Source organism: Danio aesculapii, chromosome 5 (genome assembly GCF_903798145.1).
Source record: "Danio aesculapii chromosome 5, fDanAes4.1, whole genome shotgun sequence".
Lineage (NCBI taxonomy): Eukaryota > Metazoa > Chordata > Actinopteri > Cypriniformes > Danionidae > Danio > Danio aesculapii.
Window position 1 is genome coordinate 30,625,364 of NC_079439.1, and position 19,686 is coordinate 30,645,049.

A 19,686-nucleotide genomic window follows, 5' to 3' on the forward strand; every position below is an offset into this window, starting at 1 on the left:
CTAAAACGAAAAGGTGTTTTTACAGTACTGCTGTTTGCCTGGAGGGGGAGCTGCTTGTGTGAGCTGTGCTTCTGTATTAATCCTTCTGTACCTGCAGTCTTTCTCCAGGCCCTTGGACTCGTCTGTGCAGTAAAAAAACTTGCCCTTGAAGAGCTGCACAGCAATGACAGCGAAGATAAACATGAACAGAATGTAGACAATGAGGATATTCAAGACATTCTTCAGGGAGTTCACCACACAGTCAAACACGGCCTGGGAGAGAGAGAGAGCAGACACACAATTATACACTCTGCTTCTTCAAAGTTATTTTCAATATGTTTGCCTTAAGATATAAGCTAGTGTGCTCCAAAATGATGACAAAATTTACATTTAGAAGATGCAAGCATTCAAAACGTGCAATTGTTTCGCTTCGGACAATATGATTCAACCATTTTTATGACGTCCTCTTATACTTTCAGTTTCTCATCAAACCATTTGGCCAATCAAATGCTTTCTAGTATCTAAAACAATCAGCACCCTACTAGATGCTAAAGCTGCAGCTGAAATTAGTCAACATATTTACATGTAAATCAGCATTCACACTGAAGGTCATCTAAACACTTGCGAATAAATAATAATGTGGATAATCGGATTATTGCATGGAGCGGATCATATATGTCGATATGGACCACAAAATGCATTGGACTCATTTGAATTACTAATGCTGTATTTAAAAGTGGATAAACTAAGCATTACTATTATAGACCGTGACTTTCATGATGGCTTCAGCTCAAAGACAATTTCTTTTAAAAAGGGGAAAGGGCTACTCAAATCTCTCAACCTGTCTTAATGTTTCAGTTGAAATTACATCACATAATGGAAAGAAAGGCACTTTCGAGGCACTTTAGGGATACTTTAACAGTCAGCTGAAGAAGTGACAGATCTGTCAACAGATATAGTACACTCACTTCAGCCGTGATAGCTGAGAATCTACATTTCTACACCTGCTCTGCACAAACAGGTGTTTTTCATTCTTTTTTCTTTAGCTTAGCCCTTCATTTAGCTATTATAACTATTCCAGCACTATTCTGGGTCTCATGCCTTCAAACGCCACCACACATTTATTGCATGTCGGCATTGTCTTTTGAGGCACATGTCATTTATTAAATGAAGAAAAGATTCACACAGCTTCTCTTACCACAGCAAATTCCATTTTTACTGCTGGTATTTGGTGCTAGTTAATCAGGAAATGACGATTTTGTTCTCTTTGACTCATTGGATGGAAATGCTGCTTCATTCGCATGTCTTTTATGTGATATTCCAGTTATGTCTGTAAATTTAATTTGGATCTTTGTAAGGAAACATAGCTATTGTCTTTGGATGGTGGGGAAAACCAGAGCAGCCGGAGGAAAGCCACGCAAACATGAAAACTCCATACAGAAATGCCAACTGGTCCTGCCGGGCCTCGAACCAGTGACATTCTTGCTGTGAGGCGACAGTGCTAACCACTGAGCCACCATGCCAACCACAGCTTCTTTCTGCTGTTGTTGTTGTTTTTTGTATAAACTATTATTCTTTGGAATAACTTTTTTAGTGACTGTGTTCTGTAAACCATGTTAAAAATGTATGATCGAAACAAATAATCAAACGTCACATTCCACAGCAAAAATAAAAAAGTTTCCACAAAATATTCACTAGCAAAACTGTTTTGAACATTAAAAATAAGACATTTTTCTTAAAGGTGCAGTATGTAGGTTTGACACACAGAGGTTGAACTAGGTATTGCATTCCTGGATCAAAACAAACGCAAGCGCAGGTTACCAGATTGAGAACCAACGAGCGAGTCTAAGCATCGAGCTTGAAGGCTGATTTAAGTCGTGTTATAAATAAAAGCAACGGCATGAGATAGATGGAATATTTTCCGTATTAATGAAGTTTTTGTCCAAACCAGCACCTCGAATTGATACATTAGAAGCGGTTTCTGTTTCTTGCAGCCGAACAACAGAAAACTGACAATGATCACCTCAAGTACACCTCATGTGCTTTATTCAGTGTTAAATGCTAACAATGTAAGTTTGAGTTCTATTTTACATGACATTTATTGCCATACTACTGAAAGCAGTGCAGATAGTTCACCTCAGATCTTAAAAATAAAATAAACCGTTCGAACTTTAGAACTGTGCTTTAAAACCAACATGTAATCAATGATTCAGCATCTACATTTAATAATGTTAACAAGGGTTAGTATGTATTAATTAGATTATAAACATTACTATTTCGTGAGTGAGTGCATTTAAATTTCTGTCGTGTTTCATCTGGTGCAGTCAATTTCTTATGACTGCAAATCTCATCAGGTAGCGTGTTATTAGGACAATGGGTTACAATGTAACCTGCTCACCTAATGTTTACGTTTGTAATATTTAAATTATTTACTAATTAATAACCACCTCATGTGGAACTCTGAATCTGCGTCTCATTTCGGAGTCTGCTATTGTCCATCAGAGGACGCATTTCAGTCATGAGCGTATGCTTTGAGAGCCTTTCTGAATGAATAAATGAATGAATGAAATATTCTGTTTTTTACTGAGGCAACCCAGGGGTGCTGAAATATAATTAGCTAAACTGGCATTTGGCGGGTTAAAAGAACCAAAACAAATACAGCGTTCCTGCACAAAACGCCCATTTTCAAAGCAGAATAACTGACTTCAGCATTGTTTTTCAGATAAACAAGAATGTTCAATTGGCATGTTTCTTATATATCTGCAAACATATTATGGTATTTTTATACTGTAGAGGAGTCAAAAACTTACAAGCTCCTTTAAGCACGAAAAGTGCAAACAGTATGACAATGCTTTTTGATAATGGGACACGTAAGACTGGAATGATAACAGCTGACAAAAAGCTTTGCTCAATAAACTACAGTATGTTTTTAGGGTATTTTATAATATTATATTATTTTTTCCTTTCTGTATTTTTTCATCAAATTATACAGCCCATGGCACATCTTTATATTCATGTGACCAACCTTCCCTAATATTGCCTGCTCAATTAATGCAACAGAATTTGTACCTTCAGTTTTGGTAGACGTTTAATGGTCTTCAGAGGTCGCAAGACTCGCAACACCCTCAGTGACTTGATAGTGCTGATGTCTTTGCCCTTGGTTCCTCTACACCAGTCAAAAGAAGAAAGAGGTCAGCAGATTCAGAATAGGATCAAACACATGCTGTAGTCAGGCTTCATCAAAGGATTCGCACAAATCCAGACAAAACACATGAGAATGTGAGTAAACATGATGTAAATGTTTCCTTGGGTATATATCAATAATAGGGCACCAACTTACACTAGACTAAACATACTCACCTTTCATTAAGACAACTTAAATAAACTTACAAATGAGCATCTTTTAGTGCCACAGCTTTTAATCACTCCAGCAATGGATTGTGTTATTTCACAAAAGCACATGCTCTGGTGAAAGAGTATGAAATCCATACCTCTCTATTGCATGCATGTACATAATTATGCACTAAATGGGCTGTACAAAAGATGTCACCCTGTTACTGAATGATACTTTAGAATTATTCATGCACAAATTAAGAAAGGTACCATGAAATCAACCCAAACGCTGCTGTGCATCAGATTCTAACACAACGACACGCCACCAATGATGACAAAGAAACCTCACCCTAAAAAAGGGCATTGTTTCTTTTCAGGAACCAATGCTGTTTCGCTTTGATATAGTATTTATCAAGCTGACATGCTTCACAATGGTCAACTTGATGAACTGACTGCATAGATTTGAATACAGTGCATGTACTCATTGAAAACATCAAGCTTAAATAAAGGAAAAGAAAAAATAAGGTTGAACAAAATGTAATTCAAGTTATTTCACCCTTAAAGAAAAGAGCAATCTTCAGCAGAAATCAGTCATGCTTTAGCTCCTAATTGCTCAAATCATAACCGCCAAGCTTACAATGTCATTTAATGAAGTAACTGCAAGGGCAAGCATAGTCGGTAACTGAATCATGAGGAAATATTCCATGGTCATATGAATAACTGAAGCTCTTTGCATTATATATAATGCAGGCAAAGAGCAAACTCAATTATATTACTTCTGAGACATTCATTTATAATAAGTCTTCACTTGGCCCTGTTTTGATGTAGGGTATGCGTTTTGTTGGATGTCTGACAATATTAACTGTAGGTAGACTTCTTTTCTTTTGGATTTGCTCTGCCAATTATCTTATGTTACAGTTCAACTAATTATTACACGGCTCTCTGGAAGATTTGATACTGATTGGTCAACATTCCATGGCCATATTTCCAACTGCTTATGGCAGCACTGTACCCAAATTAGAGCAATATTCATGGCTTACTTTGACAGCAAATGCATCTGAAAGCAAAAATATTGCTAAAATGTTTGCTGTTTTGCCTTTTTTTTTCTAATATACAGGTGAAATAAATTAATTTCAGCTCAAACAAATATTTCATGCCCACGTATTTATTTATTTGGTGAGCAGCCGTGTAATAAGCTGGATAATGTACAGTATGTTGGTAATTATAATCTGTATTAGTTTGCAGGTACCGTTTAGTTCTTCCAGTGCAGCAATGGAAGAGAGAACAACAGAATATCTGAGAAGTCATTTTGCATCTCATTTATTCACGGTCTCTTACTTCGATAAAGCATTAACAAAAGCAAGGCTTTGGCAGGTCTATGATTGGTGCTAACAGATGAAAACACCTTAAAAATTGTTGAATTGTGAAAATGCTTACAATAGAAAGATCCCCAAGCAGTGATTCCCCTCTATATTCCTCAACAAATGACCCACAACTACAAAAGACCTTTCCATTTGCAAGAGCAAGTGGTATTACAATTGCAGATGTACTAGCATTTACAAGAATGAACAAAGGTACATCTTCACCCCAAGAAACTGCCAGCGTCTACTCACACATGCAAAGTTTATACATTCTTCTAAATCCAATGAACACCAATCTACCAGCCAATCAGCAGAAACCTTACAGCATGGTCACCAATCAGCATGGTGAAGTTACTCCTTCTGCCCAATCAAGGGGCTTGACAAGGTCATGCAACTCCACCCATGCTCCCTGATGCACATTAGTCTAGCATGCATTTACTGTACAGGGCCTGATGTTTACCCCCAAAACCCACTACAAACTATAAAGAGCCTCAATAGCATCCCACTGGACACCCTGGTAACTTTCACAGAACCACAGATAACAATTAAAATGGAGAAATGCTGTTTCGTGTCAATAAGGCCTTCATTAAGAGGTTCTGATAAAAGCTATCATTGTTATTGCAGAGGCTCCAACCCTGTACAGATACTCTCACTCCACTGGTAATGTAGTGACAGTAAAGGACATTATCCCAGTCAGCCCGGTACAATGATGAAAGAAGAGATTTATCAAGGAGAAAAGAGAATATCGGGGGTTCCCCACCTGTTTACGCTTTGATGTGATCTAATGAATGAGAAGAACACAAAGCAAAAGGCAAAACATTATGACATGCTGAGAACAGAAAGTACCTCTGCACTAACACAAAACCATATCATCCTTTCAGAATATTGCATATAACATTTCAATAAGAATGAAAGATACTTTTATGAGCACCACCACGTTCCTTTGAGAGGATAAAACATAAGGTATTATGACTTTGATGACTGTATGCCGGAGAAACATGAAACTGCGGGAGTTTTTTAGGCAAATGTTTCAGAAACTGACACGAAGGAGGAAGATTCTTTGTATGGTGATTGAAACAGACACTTCCAAATGCTGTTCATATCTTTTAAAGATGTGAGAGAATGACAGCTTCTTTTGCTGGAGTCTGCAGAGACGGCTGTAGGGGAGATGAAGGGTATACTTGACAAAGAAGGAACATCTGACTGAGGGTGGATCTGAAAATCAACACAATCAAGATCTGGAGCAAATGCCAAGACATGCCAATCTAGAAAAGAGATGGTGAAGCCATAGATCAGTCTTGAAGGGATTCATAACACACGCATGAACCCTGAGCATGGTTGATAGATGCCATCAAATGATTCTAAACCTGAAGCATTACTGTTATTCTTTTGTAACTATGTTATATCTATGGATGCATGATATTTACAGTTATTTGCTGTTTGTCAGTCTTATGGTATTTTTGTTTATCTCTGAAATGCATTATGCTTCTAACAAATATTTATGTTGGAAAGATTATTGTTGACTATTTTTGTCATTTCAAGCCTTAAATTGACATGTAACTAACCTTTAAAGATAAATGACAATTGAGATTGAAAAAAGTAACAGAAAAATCTAAAGTAAAGAGTAAGGTTTCCCACTGTATGCCAAATATCAAATTCTAAAGCTGAATTTCTGTGATAATGAATGGAAAAACAGGCTGCTGCTGCTTTGCATAATATTCAAATAGTTTTAGCTTGAATATCATTTTGCAGGAGTTTTATAACCACTATGAGAACAACAATGGATAATTTACCTCAGGTTCTGAAAAAAATCTGAGGTACTTACTGTTTGCGAGGCTGCAAAGTTCTCCCTCGTCCATATTTGATAGCTCATTGGTAGTTTTACAAACTGTACATGTAGTTTTACATCTACTTTTAACACAAAGTTGTTTGAAGTGGGCATTTTAGGGCCAAAGTTCCTAAAATGTATATTATACTGAGTTAGCCTGAAAACAAGCATAAAACAATGTGATGAAAACATAGTTAAACTAGATAAAAAGAAAGTCAAATTTAAAGTGACAAACAAAAATCCCTGATAAAATATTCCCTGATTTGAATTGTCTGGAATAGACTTTCTATAATTCAATGATATTCCAAAATTCCATGACCCGTGGGAACGCTGTCTAAAATAAAATACATCAAATTATAGTGCAAATATTCCTATAAGCCAATTTGTTTAATAAAACATAGCATTGTAATATCAGTACATCCCTAGTTATAACTGTTTTATGCTTTAACTCTAAACAAAACTCTAAAAAATCTGGCCAATCACAGAAGTCACATTTGCAGCACATCACATTTTCTTCTGTGAATTTGAAAACATGCACATGAACGAGCATGTCAATACACTCATATTCCAATGAATTCAGTGGATCCTCTCTTTGAGGTTTGAAGTAAATGAGGATGCAACCAATGGCCAAACAATGCCAGACCTGCCCTGATATGCCACTCCAACACAACCAAACAGGTCCTCTGTGATATGACATGACACATGCACTGATCATCCTGTCCGAAGTCACTGATGATCATCGAGAATGGTCCATATTCAGAAAGTAACACAGACCCACTGAGAATGGTAAGAATGTTTAAAGGAAAGGAAACAGATCAATGGGATCTGCCTTCCATGTATTAAAATGACATGGAGGAGAAGAATCACGTTCGCAGGTTGAGAAGTGATGTTGAATGATGAATTATGAAGAGGTTGAAACTGCAGAAGATTCCATGCTTTAATGCTGGCCTATGAGCTAAGCGTTTTTTCTAAGTGTTCTCACACAAAGACAGGCAAGAGACAGAGACAGAAACAGAAACAAAGACAGAGAGAGTTAAGGTGTTACCCCATGAAGCTCCTTCAAGTGATTCCAGGCAGAGAGAAACAGAGGAGGAGAGGAAAGTCAGAGACAGTACATCAATATCCTCACATTTAACACGGCATTGACATGACAACAGAGCAACAATGATAAAAATGAACAGCAAATAAGACAGATTCGTCAGTACAATGCTGAACACTCAAGCTGATGTAGTACAGTAGCTACTCAAGCTCCCTTCCCATGCTATTCTGAAGTGGTATTTCTAGATAATGCACCCACTCCATGTTCTGCTTGCTATTTCCAAACAATTATTTTGAAGCTATTTCCAAGCTATCCACGTATCACATTCAATCCATCCAAAAATGCCAGCTTCCCCAACAAAGCAAACCTCAAAATTAAATTCACCCTGTATGCAAATACATATGCAAATAATAATAATTAGATAACAAGTATGGCACCAGCATCACAGCAATCAAAAATTCTTACAGTATCTATAGCTGTTCTCTATTTCAAGTGTTTCTCTTGGCAGCTAATAGAATTTCCTCAATAGTAGAATGTTGACATGGCTCATCCATTACTCTACAGGAGATGCACAAGCAGGTGATCGTATCAGACAGCTCCTTTATTAGTTCTCTACTTCACAAACACACACACACATACACTCGTTCTATTTGGGACTGCATTCTCAAAAGTTCATTAAAGTGATGTCAACTCTCCCACACCTCTGAAGAAGGACAAAAAGGAAACAACAGATCAGCGGGAGCTGGCAAACATCTTAATCAAAGCTAAGTTTCCTTGCAGCATAATGAATGGCATGAATTAAACATATTAAATGTCCAGTTTTTAGTAGGAACAACAAAGCTACACAAAGACACTTTTGTTACACTGGGACTGAATGTAAATTAACCTTTAAAATAAAAAAAAAAAGGATACGGGCAAGAACTTGCACTAACAGGGGTCTCAAATTACTGTATGAGGTATTTTATGGTCAGGATCAGTGACAAAAGTCATACTCTTAAGGTTTTAATTACGGGAGTTTCTGTAGGTAATGCAAATGAAGGCAACTTACGAGAATGCGAATGCCACCAGTGCACCACTGACCACAATGAAGTCCAGAATATTCCACAGATCTCGGAAGTAGGATCCAGGATGCAGAATTAAACCTAAATCCACCATCTTGTCAAAGGAAAAGCATAAAAATGAAAGATTAATGAGGGTAAAATCTTAACACCATCACAGCGCCATTTCTGTAACTAATTCACTTCCTTTAACTATCAATTTCAAGACTTTATATCGCTCGCTCTGAGCAATGTTTCATTATTATACAGAAGTCTTACAGGAGGATTATTTCAGTAGAGTAATGTGAAATGAAAGGTTATAATTATTTAGTCAATTTATTTGAAGTATGTCAGTCACTAAAAAACAAAAGAACAACTGTACAAGCTCTGAAAAACAAGTTGTCATGAATGTCAGTGATTTCGAGTTTGCAACATTTTTCAAAATGTCTTCTTTTGTGTTTAACAGAATAAAGAATTTCAGATTTGGAACCACTTGAGGGTAAATGAAATAAATGGTGAGTAATTTTTCATTTTTAGGTAAACTAACCCTTTAAATTGACCAACTAGCTGAATTATTTGTAATGAAATTGCATAATTTTAAAATAAAAATTAAATGAGCAAATGTGCTACACACTGGAGCCAAACACCCTCATCTCAGGTTAAGAAAGGACTCCAGGATCATGTCTCCTGTGAGATATCCAATTAACTTCTGCAATTTACCACAAAATTACCTTAATGACCATCTCGAATGTGAAAACACCAGTGAATACATAGTCCAAATACTTCAAGACCTGTGAAGTGAAAAATAAAATGGTCTTCAGTTAGCATCACTCATCTGGGACTTAATGGAAAATGAAGTCAAAATCTGATATCCAGTTCAGCACAGATAAAACAGCTCACATTGTTCCGAGGTGCATTGGCTTGGACCGGGTCTTCTGCAGCCAGGGCTATACTGCTCATGGCAATGACCACTAGGATACACATCTCAAAATAGCGCAGACTTACAATGTAGTGGCATAAACGTCTCACCCTGCATAAAAACACACAGACACTATGAGAATTAGACTAAGGGAAATTGCACAGAGAAGTCTGAAAATCTACTGACAGATACATTTAATTAACCACCGATCATTAATATGTTCATGCAAGCCATAGACAAGTCTTTGAGTTATTTTATTGAGTTATTTTTGAGTCAATATTTTATTTAGTAATAGTGCATTTCTTAGTGAAAGTGTCTGGTAGACATGGTCAGGTCAACAATGCACTTGTGTGACATTAATATACAGTATAATAAAACAGAAGTAATCCTACACTGTTACACCAACAGAGCCAAGATGGACAGATGCATTTGGAAATTGCCTATTAATACAGAGCTTTATGTGGAGGTTTATGTGAGTGGATGGCTTTTAGACTTAAAGATCTTAAAACGTTTATCTTACAAACACACACAGTGAAACTTTACAACCAATCTTATGGACGGTTGAGACAAGTAATAAGCAAAAATGCTTGGTGGTATGCCAGGCGCCCTCTACTAACACTGTACCTGTGAATGCTGTAGGCATGGGCCGGTATAAGATTCTGACGGTGTGATAACCTTGGATAAAAGTATCATGGTTTCACGGTATTGTGTTTACTGCTCTAAAATATATTCTTTTAAATGTCTGGGTAAAAAACACAAACCTTTTTCCCCTTTGAACACAAAATATTTTATTTTGAGAAACATTTTAAATATTTTCGAACCGTAAACATGTCAAGCTAAATAATTCAAAGTAATCATTGACTTATGCAATTGCCATTGGTGTCAAAAACACAGATTTCATTACAATTTAAATCTTCTTTATCTTTGGATAGCTTTTCTGCTGGAGATAATGTTGTCCTAAAAAACAAACAAACTAAAATAATCTTACTTAAACCGTAGGAACGATATAACAGAGAATTTTTGCGGTTTTAAAACCTTGACTTTTCCAAATCGAGGTAAACCTTAAAAATGGTTGTCAACCCATGCTCAGAATGCTGTTCACCAGATTTGAAGCATCAGCTTTAAAATGGTATCATCCTAAAATATAAGCTACTCTTAATTTACAGTAGGAGTGCTACTTTTAGAGTCAGCATTGGATGAATTCAACTAAATCTATTTTTTGACCTAGATATTTTTTATCAAAATGCCATAACTCATTCTTCTGACACTTTTCTCATTGGTGACGCATTTTGGACTGTCTGAACACTACTTCAAAGCATGAATATTATCAAATGGTTTACTTGAATTCACTCAACTGTTTTATGCCACACCATTACTTGTCAAAAAATGCTTGATATTGGAAACAACTTTTACTTTCTTTTTTGGATATGAGTCACCGTCAAATGAAAAAAGTTTAAGGTATGTTTTTTGCTTTGTTTAAATAACACTCGCTATGGCATTGCTCTGCAATAGTTGTTCAAATAAACACAGTTTTAAACATTTCCAACATTATCCCAGGACTGCTACACTCACGGATTGGTTGGGTTGAAAATGAACATGGAGCTGAAGGGGAGGATGGGACGAATGCTGCTTTGATTTAGATCTTCTAGATTCTTCTCTGTCATGGGCACTGTCTCGCTGTCTATACTGTTCACTGAGGAAGCAAACAGAGGTAATGTGTGAACAAATGCAGACTATAAAACGTTTAGTCGTGACCTGAAATGAGAAATACTAACTTGGAATAAGGGTTGTTTCTCCAGGGGGAGAAGTGACAGTGACGGGTATGTGAGTGCTCATTCCTCCAGTCTGACCAATATTTCGCTTGTTGTCCGAGTCTTCGGGTTTCTCAAGACACCACCGGCTTCCAACTGAAGGTTGATGGGGGTTTGCAGCCATTGAATCTCCTCCCATATCCATGTGCCTGAAGCAGACAAACTCAGATTACAGTTTTGTTTGTGAATGCTTTTGTGTATTAAGTGAACAAATCACTAAAATATAACCCACTGATTCATGTGTCATAGCATTCAATTGACTCATTCTACCAAATAAAAAGGCCTTAAAATAGTTGGTATGATTTGACACCAATCAAATTGAACTTGAATTGCATTTATAAATGAGGAGCTGCTGACGAACATTCACACAGAACATGCTTTCCCTTTCCAATGCACCCCTTTTCTAACGTTTTACATCACTGAAGAACATTTGTGATTATTACACTCCAAATCGCAGTGCCCATGAGTGCTGTGTTATTTAAGATGGCGTATTAAATTAGAAGAACTTCAACTTTAATGTGCAGCGCTGCTCATCAGTGTCATTTCCAAAGCAGTATACCAAGAAGAACTCAGAGACAGGACAATCATTGCAAGTTTTTGTTTACAGGCACTCAGTAGCTGTGTCCAGAAACTCTCGTGTTATATGCTGTGCTATTTTTCTTACCATTCTTGAGCTCCGTGTGTCCTGTTTTTAGAAGCAAAGATGCATTCAGTTGTATTGACCCATTACTTAACATGTTACAGTTTCTCTGTTGAGGTATTTTTGGGGTCCGTAAGATGTTTTGACATGCCCTGACATTTGTGCTTATTTCAGACAAAACTGTGCTACATTAATATGTAAGAAATTTTGATGTATGTGCTTGTGTTTTTTTTAGAAAAAAATATTATGCATAGTAAGTAGATTTTGGAGAAATAAAATTGCTGAAATAAGATCCAAAAAGCCACACTGAATGGACCAGAATAAGACTTTTGAGTAACAAGAGTAACTTTAGAGTACTTTAGAGATTTGCTTCACAAATATGTAAAAAATATTCTTAATTTTTCAGCAACATTTGCTTTCAAAATGAGTTGGAAAGTGCACCTTACAAGCTTTATGCAGATATGTCACTCATGTATATCTGTCATGTTTTTTCTGACCACAGTCTACATGTTGCGCACGTCTCACATGGACGATTGTAATAACAAAGCCTTGTGGGTGTGGTCGTATTAAAAATAATAAGCTCAGAGAAACTAGACATAGTATTGGTTTCATACTGATCACTTTATCAAACAATATTTGTTTTCAACATTCACTTGCTGCATTTAAAAGTAGACACGTCAAGCTTTCTATAGATATTTGTCTCATGTCTGTGTGTTTAGTTTTCATGATTTTATTTTCTTTAATTTAATTTAATTTAATTTTCAGTGAAAAATTCAGTGCACCTTATTTTGTAAAAGCACACACTTTTGAATTAGAATTTTTTTATTTTATTGAATGGGATAGCTCCTTGGGATGAACCATCTCATTTTCGAGGGGGTCCCTAAGAAGTACATAAATCAAACAGAGTACTTCACATCATAACAAACAAACAACTAACAAAACAAGCAAACAAACAAGCAGCACACCACCAAATCACATCCCACAGTCTAAAGCCTAAATAAAGAAAAACATTTAATCAAAAGTACAAACTATTTGATATACATATAAATAATAAACATTTAAAGTGGAACCAATATTAATGACATCCGCAAGTTGTTTCCAAAAAAGAAATCAAATTAGCCCTGAAAAGACTAAATGACTTAATTGATCTAAAAGAGGAAGGAAGATTATTCCAGTCGGAAGGAGCTTTGTGTTGAAAGGACCTACGGCCACTTTCAGTTGAAATTCTGGGAACAAAAAAATAATTCTGTTGGATATGACGAAAAGAATATGAGGAGGTAAATAGAACAAAAAACTGCTTTAAATAAGAGGGGAAACTAAAATAAACACATTTAAAAAGGAAATACATACCAATGATACTGTCTGTGGAACTTAGGTTGAAGCAAACCAAGAGTTTCATATAATATGCAATGATGGGTTTTATACGGACATCTTAAAACAAACCCACATAAAGAGTATTTAAATTAATATCAGATGTATTGTGATAAATAATTTCAGCGTAATCAATAATAGGGAAAATTAATTGAGAGAAAAACATTTCTTACATTAAATAAAAAAAAATTAATAGAACGATAAAGAGAACCTAAGCACCGATATAGCTTTTAATTATAAAATCAATATGGGGTTAAAAGGACAGTTCAGTATCGAGCCAAAAGCCTAGATATTTAAATTCATCAACATTAGATAACTGTGACCCATCATCAAATCTAATATGTATGTCTACCGAGTGAAATCGTTGAGATTTAAAAAAGAAAAAAACACCATACTACAAGACTTCTTTTTATTTAGTATAAGTTTGTTTTTATTAAACCATTCTTGAATTAAATTAAAGTCTAACTGCAAAGAAGATTGAATATAGGAAGTATCAGAGTGGGAGAAATAAATAACAGTATCACTTTTGTTGTTATTGTGAGTATACACAAAAAAAGTAGACACTTAACAGATTCGACTGATGTTTTGCTCTTTTCTGTATGATCAAAACTGAAAGTGTAAGTTATTTTCGGCATTATACGTAGAAGACGCCTCAAACTGCGTGTAAGCGGTTCCCGACCCCTGAGAGTTAAGATTGAACATAAGATTTGTTTCTGGCTCAAAATATCCCAAAACAAGTCTGTTAAATCGAGAAAAAAAATTTACCTATGGCTATGCGACTTGCCCTCCTCTTCTCCATTCGCTTGTTGCTCCACTCCTTCCAGCGTAGACTGAGCTTTACTGGTCCGTGGCCTGTGACGCCTCCTCCCATTTCCTCCATTCTCCCCCCTTGAGCATCTCTCTCCCTCTCTTGTCCCTGACCGCGAGCCCTCCTTCTGCCTGGAACGCCGTTCGCTCTTGCTCCCAGCACTGACCACTCCATTGCCCTCTCTGTTATGCCTGTGGGAGTGATGGTGCCGATGTTCCCTCTCTCCTCCTCCCATGCCTTCATCCACAGAGCTCTGATGGTGATGTCTACGTCCCCCTTCTCTGCTTCGGCTTCTGTCACCCTTCCCCTCCTTACACCGTGTCCCATCATGCTCTTTACTGCGGCTGTGATGGACGTGATGCCGGCCTTCTTTAGCATGACCTGTGTCTCCATTTTCATTGGTCTCATTAGAAAGACGCTCTCTGTGACGGTGGTGCTTGCGTGGTGGATGTGATTGTGGAGGCTCGAATACAGGGGGGAGTCGTTCTTCTGGTGTGCTGCCATCGCCTTGCAAATCCTGGGGTTTGTCCCAGCCACTGTTTGGGCTGATGGGGCCATCACAGCGAGGCTCCACCACCAGAGGCCGGTCCAGGTGGGTTTTTATGTCGGTGCGTAAAGGAAGGTTGGACGTGAGCCGTGGACTGAGCTCTTCTTGGTACAACGCCTCACTGCTGGCCAGCATGTGCTTTCGGATCTGAGTGGTGCGCTGCTCCCACACGGACATCATTTTTAGAGAACGCTGCTGTTCTTTACTGGTAAAGACACGATTTAAGGAAACAAATCTGTTAGCATCGACTGATTAAGTTAGACAAGACAATTAGGCATTGGTGTTGACGACACTCTCCATCCATGTCGAGACCCCCTTTTACAATAGTGTTTTTGAGTTTGTTTAAACTATAGAATCATAACTGATATTAAGGGTGCTTTCACACCTAGACTTTTGTTTCGGAACATGCCGCATTTCCCCAGTTAGCGCAGTTCATTTGGCATGAATAAAGCAATCGTGCTCGGATCCACGCCGAAACAATCAGTCCAAGATTGCCTTAATAAGAATAAATAAAAATGATCCAGGCTATATCACAGTGTATTATGGATATGTAATAGGCATACAGCTATACGAAGAGAGAATTATGAGTAGGGCGGGATGTCATTTCTACCGGTAAATGTGCGTTTCATGTCAAATACGAAAGTGAAAGCATGCAGAACAATTAACGAGAGCTGTTTATCCGTTAGGAAAACTGACCAAACTGCAGTCTTGGTTTATCTGTTATTTCTCTCTATAATGTAAAGCCTATAATGCATAATTCTAGCCAAGGGAGAGTCTTACCTCTGATTTATACTACTTGGTGACGATGTTTGTGGGTGTCACTATTCAAAATTAAAGCGCAGCTTTTCGCTTATAATGACTTGTTGCTCATTGCCATAAATTAAAACAAGGGTGCATGACAGCTGAGTGGGACTCTGCAAAATAAACCATGAAACTCTGACCGGATGTGAGGAGAGTTTACTCGCACGTGAACTGTGAATCTTTTGGTCTGTTTAGAAACTTTTCCATCTGAAAGTGAACCGCACTAAGAGCAAAGAGCAACATTGTAGCAATTTTAATCCCTGTTTCGGAACAAAACAGTTATGAAAGCACCCTAAGATTTTGATGGCTACAATTTAACAGTAGTTGCAAATTAAAAGACGCCAGATGAGTCAAAACTGAGACCTGAAACAAAAATAAATAAGAGTATAGATTGAGTCCGCATAGTTAGTAGACTGACTCCAATCTTGTGATCTTTATTTCGACACTAAATCGTCTGGATTAGATTCAAGCTAGTCTTTTGCTCTGCTAACTTAAACTGTGCATAATAAAGCAACTGCCTCACAGTCTGAACACAGACAGTTTCCTATGCTACAACTCAAAGCATGTGTACTAATCACTACATGGAAGCTCTGTGATGTTCACATTTTTATGAAATATTAAAACTTTAACAAAGGAAAAAAGAGACATTTTCTTAATTAGTGATACAAATAGTAAAAAAGTCACAGATGAACTGATGGACTAAATATCAGCGATCCTGAAACACTATTTTTTCAAGCAGATTAAGGATTTCATTATTAAAAAGAAGGTCTTTATGGATGTCATATTACGAAGGTTAGATATGGACATGCTTTACTCATCCCTCATGTTTGTGAACAATGGTTTAGGTCATGAAGTTTAATCATGCATCCTATACCCATGATTCTCAGCAAGCGTGGGATATCTAGAAGTGCTTTGCACTCGTTGAAGGAATAGTTCTTTTGGACTGATATTCAATTTTTATTTTCCAAATGATGACAGAAGTCTCATAAGGTGTATCATATGTCTCTTGTGGGTGATGTCGCTGTATAAATTATATTTTATTCAATTGCAGTAGCTAACATGAAGGTAACTTGAATCAAGCAAGCTTTTTCAGGAAAAGATTCAGGCAGGGAAAATATAACCTTCTTTCTTCTCTAGATCAATTTTTACTGAGCACACCTCAAACAGGCAGGCTGTGTTCCAGCAAGCAGGTGTGATAAGTGAACTAGATCAATGTGTAGACAGCTGAGGGGAAAGAGAACACTCTCTGAGGCTGAGAGTGAGTGGAGAGGCTGATTTTCTGACACTATTTACTGCTAAAGCTCTAACAGGGCCTTGTGGTGTGAAAGAGGCCTGGGGTCACACTGTACCTCTTGTGGACCAGGAGGATGAAGAGGTGCAAGCTCTCTGAATTTACTGGGTGAATGGACCTGAAGTTGTGATTTTCATTTCCCTTGTCTGTTTATTTGACTTTAGGCCAAGTTATAAAATGGTAGATAGACTACAGATCATAGAAAAGTGTGAGGGAAAGAGAAGTGTTTGAACTTACACAAGTTTCCTATGAACTCAGAGCATATTTACTAATCACAAGACGACAACTCTGTAATGTCCACATTTCTATAAAATATTACAACTTTAACAAGGAAAAAGTTGAGATTTTCTGAATTTGCTAGAAAACAGCACTCTAAAGCTGCTGTACACAACTTGCTAACTGAGCTAAGCTAATTAAACTGCTAGTCAAATCTGGCTGATAAAAAACCTTCGTAACTTCATTAAACTGAATCTTAGATGTGGTATTTGCCAAAATTAGCTTACAACAGTTTTAAAGTTCGAAAATAAGATGAATGATTATTTTAAGACTGGCCCTGTACTGTACAGTATGTACTTTATGAAGAATGAGGGGCAAGATTTTGGAATGTTCAATATTCAGTAGTTCACACCGGCAAACACTATGAGGTATGTCACAGATGAGTATTTGACTTTTGTTGTACAGATGATCAAAATACGTCCATTCATGTACTAAAGCATTAGTCATGCCCTATTACCTCAAGTAGTGATGTGCAGGGGAGCAGACATAACTCCTAAAACACATACAGCACATAGTGAAATACACAGATACACACAGACACGCTACGATTCCCCACAGTGCCACAGCAAACAGGTTACAGGACCAACATTTGGAAAGGAAACCAGGAAGGGATAAAGATGTATAAAAGACAGACAGTGGAAAATGAATTATGAAAAAATGAAAGAATGAATGAGACAGTGGAGAGATGTGAGATGATGGCAGGCTCTTCCAGACTCTCTACAAACATAAAACCTTCAGAACTGCTCAAGCGAAAGCGTTACGGCAATATTTAATAAGAATTACAATTATGTCAGTGAGCATTTACTCACTCTTATGTAATTCCAAAGTCATTTTATTGTTTTTTTTTTTTTTTTTTTTTTGTAGAACATAGAGTTTTACTGTTTTAGCAACTCTTTTAGACATAAAGAAACTTAAGGATGAATGAGGTCGATCCAAAATGAACCATAAAGTGAAGCTAAAACTGTCGCATGACTTGAATGCTTAATCTGAAGCCATATGACAGATTCATATCGTTAATAGTTAGTGACTGAAGTTTATGATTTTATATTGTGCGTTTATTACAGTTCATCAGAGAAATTATAATGAATCATTCAGATCAAATGAATCATTGAAAAGATGTGACTCAAATTATTCATTCACAAATTAGATCTGGTTTTCAAAAACTTGCTGACACATTTTTCCCCAGAAGGGGTAAATGTATAACTGAATAATCATAAAGATTTATGATGCAATCATGAATTACATGTGAAATATTTTAGTCTGTTTTTGTAAAACAAGGATATTTAATGACATTTTGTCTTTCTCTTGACATTTGGTCCTCATTTATTTGCATTATGTGAAAAAGAAAGATACAGTATTTATGTGTTATCTCTTTATTTGATGTTTTTTGTCCTCAACACAAGAAAGTCTAAGGGCTCTATTTTAAGGATCTAGGCACAAAGTCTAAAGCTCAAGGCGCAAAAGCATTAAGGGTGTGTTTGGATCCACTTTTGCTATTTTAAGTATGGAAAAATATGCCCTGTGCCCTGGCGCATGGTCTAAAAGGGTTGTGCATATTCTCTTAATGAGTTATGGGTGTGTTTTGAGCATAAAGTACATTAAACCAATCAGAGTCTCATCTCACATTCACTAAAGAGTCAGTAGCGTCACGCCATGGTGCATTTGCTATTTACATGGTGGATTTTGTAACTGGAAAAACAGAACGCATCACTAGCAAGAAAACAGATCATCAGCACGAGGATAAAGAATGAGCCTCCTCCATTCGGCCTCTTTACTTTCTCTTTACTTTTACCCGTTACTCCTTTACTTTCATGGATAAGGAAATGGTGCTGTACGCACTCCACTGAAGACATACATTAGCCTACTTATATAACTTTGTTTGTTAAGAGCAAAGATTTGTTTCAAAAAGATTTCTAAATTCAGTTCTAATTTCCAGCAAACGAATAAATGAACAATAATAACAAAGAGTAGTCAAAAAACTGAGTTATATTCAAACACACACCCTATTCTTAGGCCCCAAATGGCGATGCATACGTCTCCAAAACCCGACAGGTGGACAAATCTAAACTTTCATTCATTCATTCATTTTCTTTTTCGGCTTAGTCCCTTTATTAATCCAGGGTCGCCACAGCGGAATGAACCACCAACTTATCCAGCACATGTTTTACGTAGCGGATGCCCATCCAGCCTCAACCCATCTCCCTGGGAAACATCCATACACACTCACACACACTTATACACTACAGACAATTTAGCCTTCCCAATTCACCTGTACCACATGTCTTTGGACTGTGGGGGAAACCGGGGCACCCGGAGGAAACTCACGCGAACGCAGGGAGAACATGCAAATTCCACACAGAACAACTGACCCAGCCGAGGCTCGAACCAGCAACCTTCTTGCTGTGAGGTGACAGCACTACCTACTGCGCCACTGCATCGCCCCAAATCTAAACTTGTTTTTATTAAAACAAATATCATTTTTGTTTTATTTTGTAAAACTACTAATGGCATTTCTCTTTTGATAATTTGATCATTTAAAAAAATCCTATAATCATATATTTCTATATGACATTTCAATTAATTGTTATCAGAATTCTATATAATTTAACAAACATTAACATTTTACTCATCCCCACACTTAATAA

General features: G+C 37.0%; 1 protein-coding gene across 1 annotated transcript in view; it reads right to left on the reverse strand.

Moving 5' to 3' along the window:
* Window positions 1-19,686, reverse strand: part of cacna1ba (calcium channel, voltage-dependent, N type, alpha 1B subunit, a) — a 206,702-nt gene that overhangs the window by 41,838 nt on the left and 145,178 nt on the right. The window contains exons 21-28 of the mRNA XM_056457880.1: window positions 14,084-14,878; window positions 11,272-11,456; window positions 11,069-11,189; window positions 9,478-9,607; window positions 9,309-9,368; window positions 8,589-8,695; window positions 3,049-3,145; window positions 92-252 (exon numbers count right to left, since the gene is read on the reverse strand). Coding sequence (XP_056313855.1) covers window positions 92-252; window positions 3,049-3,145; window positions 8,589-8,695; window positions 9,309-9,368; window positions 9,478-9,607; window positions 11,069-11,189; window positions 11,272-11,456; window positions 14,084-14,878 — 1,656 coding nt within the window. The remainder of the gene's footprint in view (window positions 1-91; window positions 253-3,048; window positions 3,146-8,588; window positions 8,696-9,308; window positions 9,369-9,477; window positions 9,608-11,068; window positions 11,190-11,271; window positions 11,457-14,083; window positions 14,879-19,686) is intronic.